The sequence below is a fragment of the Jatropha curcas genome, chromosome 7 (assembly GCF_041381405.1).
Source record: "Jatropha curcas cultivar XTBG-Jc1 chromosome 7, XTBG_Jcur_1.0, whole genome shotgun sequence".
In the NCBI taxonomy this organism is placed as follows: domain Eukaryota; kingdom Viridiplantae; phylum Streptophyta; class Magnoliopsida; order Malpighiales; family Euphorbiaceae; genus Jatropha; species Jatropha curcas.
This window is the reverse complement of record NC_143157.1, coordinates 461300-469924: the sequence shown is the minus strand read 5'-3', so window position 1 is coordinate 469924 and position 8625 is coordinate 461300. Positions and strand designations below refer to the sequence as shown.

General features: G+C 32.3%; 1 protein-coding gene and 1 long non-coding RNA gene across 2 annotated transcripts; one reads left to right on the top strand and one right to left on the bottom strand.

Moving 5' to 3' along the window:
• The first annotated feature begins 433 nt into the window (after positions 1-433).
• LOC149494504 (dirigent protein 4-like) lies at positions 434-1078 on the top strand. Its single transcript, XM_089723992.1, has 2 exons — positions 434-794; positions 999-1078. Exons 1-2 carry the CDS (start codon positions 434-436, stop codon positions 1076-1078), a joined length of 441 nt encoding a protein of 146 aa, XP_089580118.1.
• Positions 1079-5235: 4157 nt separating this feature from the next.
• On the bottom strand, positions 5236-6415 carry LOC149494503 (uncharacterized). Its single transcript, XR_016321636.1, has 2 exons — positions 6343-6415; positions 5236-5514 (listed from the first exon to the last, which is right to left on the bottom strand). It is a non-coding gene; the product is annotated as an uncharacterized LOC149494503 (long non-coding RNA).
• Between the last annotated feature and the right edge of the window lie 2210 nt (positions 6416-8625).

Below are 8625 nucleotides of genomic sequence, written 5' to 3'. Positions count from 1 at the left end.
CCACATGTTGGAGGGACCCCACAACATAAAACAATGATTAATATGTTAATTATAATAACTATCTTTCTATAATATATTATATTTATACCATAAGTTCATAATGTAATAAGTCAAGTCAAGCTAATTCTCACTTTGAGAAAATTTTTTATTTTTTTTATTAATTCATAAAGTATTATTTTTTCTATTTTGTGAATACTCGTGAATTTTTAATAATATAAACTGTTCAAATGATAAAAAATAAATCAAAAATAATATATATATATATAATTAATAGAAAATTTTATATATATATTAAATTATATTTATTTCCAATGAATAAAAGTCAATGACACGTTGGATAGAGCTAGTTTATATAAATATATAAATCGCAATTCATAACTTTACATGTATATTTACAAATAGGAAGAAGAAGAGAAGTTAAGATAAAAGAAAGATGGAAGGAAAGTTTTCCTTTGTGTGGGCTATGATCCTTTGTGTTATTATGATAGCAAATGCACAATTAAACTACTACTCCAAAACCATTCCTGCTGAGTACAATCAGGAGAAAAAGACGGATCTCCATTTCTTTTTCCATGAAACACTTAATGGAAAAAACCCAACTGGAGCACTAATAGCCCAAGCTAACAAGAGCATGCCATTTACATTTGGGTCACTTTATGCCATTAATGATATTTTGAGGGTAGGTGTCGAACCAACCTCAGAAGTCATTGGAAGAGCTAAAGGTCTATATGTGGTATCTGGCGAAGGAGATGATTTTGTTTTGCTTCTATATATGGATTTTGGTTTCACAACAGGTAAGTTCAATAGAAGTAACTTCCTTTTGGAACTTCAATTCATGGGCACTACCCAGGAAGTAGGTGAATTTGAATCAAACGAGGCCTTAACTTTACAATTAAAGCTTTGAATGCCCCATTTCATTAGGATAATAAAATTTCCAATTAATAAATTGAGAATTTAAAAGTTTGTGAACTTTAATGTCGATATAAATTTATATTCAGGCACAAATTCACTCAAGACAAATTATAGTTCAAGGGTATTTGATGTCGATCCTTTCAAGGAAAAAAATCCAAAAAGATGATGATAATAATATTGAAGATGCTCTTTTCTGATATACTATCATTGTTACAGTTATAATGAATTTACTATGAACTAATAATACGGTATCTGATTTTCCCTCTCTTATTTCATCTTTTTTGTGGATAGTTTTATTGAATCTTCTCATCTTTTTTAATATTTGACATTATAATATGAGCATTGACAATTTTGAATGATACTTGATTATTTGTGCACATTCCTCACTTTCTTTATAATTGGCTCATATTTGGATATTGATTCCTCACTTTCTTTATAATTGGCTCATATTTGGATATTGATTTATTCACTGATTGTAGTTCTCAATATCATATATTTTCTTGAAATTGATTAAGAATCTTAATATTATAGATATTTTATTATTCTAAGAAGTTCATAATTTATACCTTTTATATGTTTTTTGGTTTGTCGTTTATAAGAGGTGACTAAGTAAAATACTTTATAAGAATTTTCTAAAAATATTTCAATATAAGACATTAAAGAAAAATACAAATTTGCATAAACCACACATGGCGAGGTACTTGACTAGCTAACCATACATAATACAGCCATAAACTATTTTTGAGGTGTTTCATTAATTTTAAAGATGATTATTAATGGTTAATCACCTTGGGACTTCTAGATTGATTTGGACGGATGATCTTGAGATTGGTGAAGGTCAAGCTAGAAATGAAATCAAGATCATGTGGTTGAGAATGGAAATACTGGGTATAAAGCATCACTAAATATTAAGAGAAAAATGATGTGACTCACGATGAGTCAATAGCAGGAAGAATTGTTGCTCGTAGAGCATTTGGAATCTTCCCTTTCTTAAACTTAAAGATGAGTATGGACCATTCAGGTTAGTATTTTGGTTTTACTTTCTAAGATATGTAATTTGATAGTCTTTTATTTTTTTTTTATTTTTTTTATTTTTTAGAAAAAGGCCAAATACATAAATTTACCCTTGAATTTTGTTACTTTAACATTATAGTACCCTCAACTTTTATTTTGATCCATCAAACACTTCAACTTATAAAATTACTCCTATTAAACATTTCAACTTACAAAATTAGATCAATTGAACACCCCATAAGAATTTGAAATTTATGAAAATTATTATTCTAAAATTCACGCTAACTACATGTCATGTCGATATATTGCATATAAAAGCAAAAAAAAAAACTTAAAAATTATCGATATTAATATTGAAATGTGTGAAATATTATCAAAATTTATAAGTTTAAGTTCACCATAGATCATTTGCAAAGTTTAGAGTGCCACAAAGTTAAAATTACAAAGTTAAAAGGTGAATTTATGTATTCAGCCAAAAAATATATATTTTCATAATATTTTAGTAAAATTTTAATTTCTGATGATGGAGACAAGGTATTATGTAATTTCGGGTTGTTGTAGATGCATGAATTCACCTTTGAATTTTACTTTAACCTTATAACACTTTCAATTTTAAGAAAGGCTTATGGCACTCCTAAAATTATGGATTTTAATAACATTCCTGCACCTTTCCATAGTAACAATAACAATTTTCATGGTTTTCGATTTTTATATGTAAAATATTGATTCGATGTGTGATAGCACAACGTTTGTAATTATAATTCACTTTTCAAGTATCTAACATGTATTTAATTGATTAATTTTACAAGTTGAAGTATTTAATATATATATAGTAAAGTGTTTGATGGGTCAAAATAAAAATTGAGGGTGTCAAAAAGTTAAAATAAATAAGTTTAGGGATGAATTTATATATTCAGATATTTATTTGTATAATGAGAAGTTCTTTTACTGAAATGATATTGTTACATACTATTCGTCGAAGTCAAGAATATTAGCTTAACAAAAGCAAACAAAATGCATTTGATGAAGAATAAAACTATTGCAATATGTTGATTCCACTGCAAGATTTTAGAATGTCACACTAGTAATCATAGTATCGGGTAATAGAAACATATCTTAGAGAGAGCTTTAAATATGATTGCTCGTGACCTAAAAGAAATTAGTGTTTCATCCAATCGTTAAATATGAGTGGGGATACGTACCATTGGTAGTACCAAAAACTATTGACTTGGCTTGTGTGTGTGTGTGTGTGTGTGTATGAAGCTTCTCTTTTTTTATGTTGATCGTTCAAGTAGTTGATGCTCTATAATCAGGAGCACATCTACAACTGGGGCAATGGGGCACTTGCCCTCACTGGTTTTTTACGGTTTCATTTATGATTTTTTATATTTTAGTGTATATAATTATGTTAATTTATATTTATTTCAATAAATATTTACCTTTTGTCCATACTAAATTATTATTTTCATGTATTGCCTCCACTGATTAGATTTTTTGGACTTGACCCTGTCTATAACATCACTAACTGTATTAACATGTAGTACAAAGACAGTTTAGATGATGCAAGGCAATTAAAGAGTCATTGTTTGACTTTAATAATGGTTGTTTGATTTCAAAATTTTTGGCTAGCCATCTTCTATTTTGAATTTTTCACGTATATGGAAAGAACTTACTATTACCTGTATTGTTTGTATCAATATGCTTAGGTTATATTTGGTGATTGCTCTACCCATTGAAAGGAGTTACTTAATGGAAAGGAAAAACTATGGAAGGTCCTTTGGTAATGGATGTAGGCAAACCATATCTTACTATATATGAATAAGAATGAACCTAAATCATCGGTTCAAAATCTTCAACTTGGAATGATAATTCACGGACCGATTAAGGTTAAAAAATAAACTTAAACCGGCTCGGTTCCGGCAGTTCTAGTCCATTAGAACCAAATTCTATTTTTATTTTTGAAAAGTTTACAATCACTTAGTTTATTTTATACACCTATAAGGTGTATAGATTTGTTATTAAATGATACACTTAGCTCATAAAGTTAAGTGGCAGAAAAAGGTGAAATATATAGTCTAAAATTATATTATTTGATAGAAATGAGTTTAACAACGTTTTCTTTCCTTCTAGATTTTTTTACTTAGTTCTAAATTACATTGTCTGAAATATTTTTCAAAATTTTCTTATAATTCATTTAATTAATAATATTTAGATAAAATAAAATCATAATTTATTTGATTATTTTGTATTTATTTGTGACATCCTGACCCAGTAAAGCGATCCTAAAAGGGCGGGTAGAGCAAAGCTCCTGGCTAGCTTCTAGGATGGCTGGCTAGCTATGGATAGTAGAATGCGGGACATAAGAATGAATCAGATCATATATCAAAAAGGGGAAAATAATTATCAGAGACACCTTTTGGTGGAATTACTTGGAGAGTTGAAAGAACTCCAGGTTAAGCTTGCTCACTTAACGGAAATCCTACGATGGGAAGTTACCTATTTCACCGGTGGGACAAAACCGTGCGAGTCTTGCCAATCCAGTATGGAATGGAATTGGCTTGATTCAAAGCGGGCAATTTCTCTAGTAGTTGGAGTCGAGCGTGACCGTTAGTATCAGAGCCAGATCCCCTCCAGTAGATGTATGGTTCGAGGACGAACCATGCGGAACCTGGTAGGCCTGTGACATCCTGACCCGGCGAAGCGATCTTAAGAGGGCGAGTAGAGCAAAGCTCATGGCTAGCTTCTAGGATGACAGGGTAGCTATGGATAGTGAAATGCGGGACACAGGAATGAATCGGGTCATATATCGAAATGGGGAAACTAATCATCAGAAGTGCCTTTTGGTGGAATGACTTGGATAGTTAGAAGAACTCCAGGGTTAAGTGTATTGGCTTAACAGAAATCCTAGGATGGGTAACCCCCTAGAAAATTTCTCATTTCACCTGCAGGACAAAACCGTGCAGGTCATGTCAATTTAGTATGGGATGAAATTGGCTTGATCTAAAGTAGACAATTCCTCTGGTGGTTAGAATCGGGCGTGAAATTATTTTTAAAATTAATTAATTTTATTTTTTATATGAGTATGAGCATTATAAATGTTATATAAAACAAAATTTACTAATATCTTATCAAATTCACTTTAATTTTTTTTGGAAAAATGGCGCAACCCTAGAGCCAAATTTATATTTTTTATTTTGAAGTTTAGGTAATTATCTTGTATTATTGTCACGACTCATTTCCGTGGGCCGGACCGGCACTAGGGCCCAGGTAAGCTTAAGGCCCCCGAGGCCCGTAGTAAGCCTAAACCACTCAACTCAAGCATAGCACATCATTCAAATTCATAATATGGCATACTGGTCCACTGCACCTAATAACATAACAACCATACATAAACGATAACACATACGGCAGGCCCAACTGAAAATACACGACCCTACAACTGCGGAGTTCAACGATAATTGAAACTAGAGTAGTGTATATAATTAATAATACAATTCTCAAATTATAATAACAAAAATTATAAGTTTACTTTTGTAGCTCCGCGAGGAAAATGACAGAGCTTCAGTTGGATCAGTGACTTCCTACTACCTGAGAAGTTTGGAGAGAAGGGGGGTGAGTTTTGCAACTCAGTGAATAATAATAAATAATACACACCACACACATTCACGCAAAATGCACCCTAATATTCTAAAATGAGCATACTACAATCATTCATATGGCACAACACTAGCACCCACAAGTAATGTCACCTTCAAATAATCAAGTAAGTGGAAATTAGTCAGTGGCACCACCTAAAACCCCAACGAGCCGTCCTCACACATGGCTCGCCCTCTCATACATGTGCACCAGGGAGCCGATCCCCCATACGGCCAACTGGTCTAATCCTCACTGACCAGTCCTCTCATTGTTTTTCCGTTCTCTCTTTTCTTTCCATATCAACAGGAGGCAACCCGGTAGTCTCCATCTAATCTAGATCATCAAGTGCTCACAACAGGAGGCCACCCTGCGAGCTACAATCAAATCTAGATTATCAGGTGCGCAACTACAAGAAGCCATCCTGTGAATTTCCATAAAATGTATATCATCAGGTGCACAAGGGGGCGCCGATCTCCCATTTTCCCGGCCGACGGTCAAGTATCATATCATAACCGGATCCGTATCACAGACCGTCCTCACAAACCCATGGTGGTCCACTTCATCCCAATTCCACACAAACAAAGCACAACATATTCACAGCACAAATAATCAAACAATTCTTTCAATGTATTACACCAAATCCATCAAAAATATGCAATTATACAATATAAAATAAATATGAGCTTAATATAAAAATATATATATATAAGGTTCGTAAAAAAAAAAATAAATAAACGCTATGCAAATGCATGTTGATCTGCATTATTTATTATTACTCACAGTGATGGAGAGCGAAGTTCTAGCTTTGATTCTGTCCTGGAGGAGCACTAGATGGACCCGGGTGATCTAAGAGGTAAGAATGACACAAAAGAAATAATTCTATCAGATAAAACACCTCATTACCTTTCTAAGAATTTTATTTTATATTCTAAATTTTCTACGTAGTTAAATCTCGATATTTAAATTCTTTTCTGCACTAACACTTTATCTTTCTATCTAACTCTATTTTATTTGTTTTCGTTTGAATTATATTTTATTTCTTATTTTTTTTTATTTTATTATTTTTTTTTTTATTAAAATTTATTTTATTTTCTATCGAAATTTCGGCAGCATCTCCCCTAAAAATTGGACTATCTACCTGTTAGAATATCAACAATATATCTAATATTTCCAAACCACACAGCCCATCCATCGGGCAATCAATCAATCAAATTCCCATCCTCCATCAATCTCAACATCACCACACAATCCAAATCATACATTACAATAACATTATACTTAAATTATCTTAATTAAATCAACACTAAAATTATAAAACCATTAACTACTCACATTTATCAAATTAAATTAATTACACTAATTCACTACAAAATAATAGGTTTAATTTAATTAACTAATCATCACTAACATTAACTTAACTAAACTTAAGTAAACTCATTAATTACAAATAATAAAATTAAATTCATTAACTAATATTACTACATTAATTAACTACAATTAATAAACTTAATTTAATTAACTATTACTATTAACCTTAACTAAATCAACTAACATTATTAAATTTAAACTAACTAAATTTAATTAACTCTCATCATTAATACTAAATTAATTAACTAAAGTGTATATAATTGGCTAATATTATTAAATTAATTATCTACTTAATTATACCTAAGAGCTGCTGGAATTATTTGACCGGAATGGAGGCTGGTGGCCGGAGGTGCAATGGGGCAGCGGCAAAGCTGCTGTGGCGCCGGCGGAGGCGACTGGTTGGCGTGCTGGAGCGGCAGCAGTGGCAGTGGCGATGGGTGATGAGCTGGGTGAGACGCGACGCTTGCTCGATCGAAGGCAGAGGGAGCTGGCACTGCACGATCTGGCAGCGAGTGGAGCTGCTGGCAGTGGCGCGCGGAGGAGCAGCGAGGCGACGGAGGTGGTGCGACTGGCGGCGTGGAGTGGCAGCAAGGGCTGGGTGGCGCGATCAGTTGCTGTCTTGCCAGAAATGAAGACGCAGGCGCAGTGAAAGAAAGAAGAAAGAAAAGAAAGAAGAAAGGAAAGGAAGAAAGGAGGAGGAGGAAGGCGGTGGCAGGGTGGCTGAGGGTGTTGCTGGCAGTGAGCTGGGTGAAAATGGTGAGGGTGAGCGCTGAATATAGAGAGGAGAAGAGCTTTCTAGATGGTTTGAGTCGAACCGGTTCGATTCGGTTCGGTTCGGCCCAAATCTTCGATTTCTAACCGGTTTTTGGCTTTTTCAATCGGTTTTCTCACAGTATTCGCACTAAAATATTAATATTGATTTCCAGGCTGTCGGTACATTAAATTTAATTGGAAAATTTTTTGAAAATATAAATTCAGGTCGTTTCAGGAGTATAGTGGTGCGACATGTCTTTCATTAACACCTGGTACTTTAAACTCTTCTACGAGTTTCAGATGTAGCTAGTTTCTAAAACAGACAAAGTTTGGGACAATATTGAAGAAAGTTTCTTTTGTCATCCTATTCGTCAAAGGATCAAATCTTTTGTCATCCTATTTGTAAAAGGATCAATTTTTATCCACAAAATTAATTTTTTCTACCAATGTAATTTCTAAACATAAGATATTAATTCTTTTATATGTGTATTTCTTATTCTTATAGGAAAATCATTATATATTCACATTATATTCTTTATTAATGAATTGTCAGTTTTCTTAAAAAAACATTTAATTTTTATTTTGACCTATTCAAAACTTCAACTTATAAAATTATTGTTATTAGAATTGTAGTAACCACACAATAAAATGATTATTGCTAATATGGAAAGAGGTGCAATGTTACTAAATTCATAACTTTATAATAGGTTCAATGTTAAATTTGTGGGGAATAAGATTTTCTCTTTTTTTTTTTTTTTTTTTTTTGGATAATCACAATGTGAATTATTATGCAGTCTCTATATTAAGTTCTCGTCAAGAATTGAATTTATGTTCTCACTTTTATAAGAATTGAGGTTGCTAACCACCTCAATCAATATTTGTTAGTTAGGTTGCTAATTTTTTAACTATAAGGTTGAAAAAAAAAGGATGAAGTGCGTACTA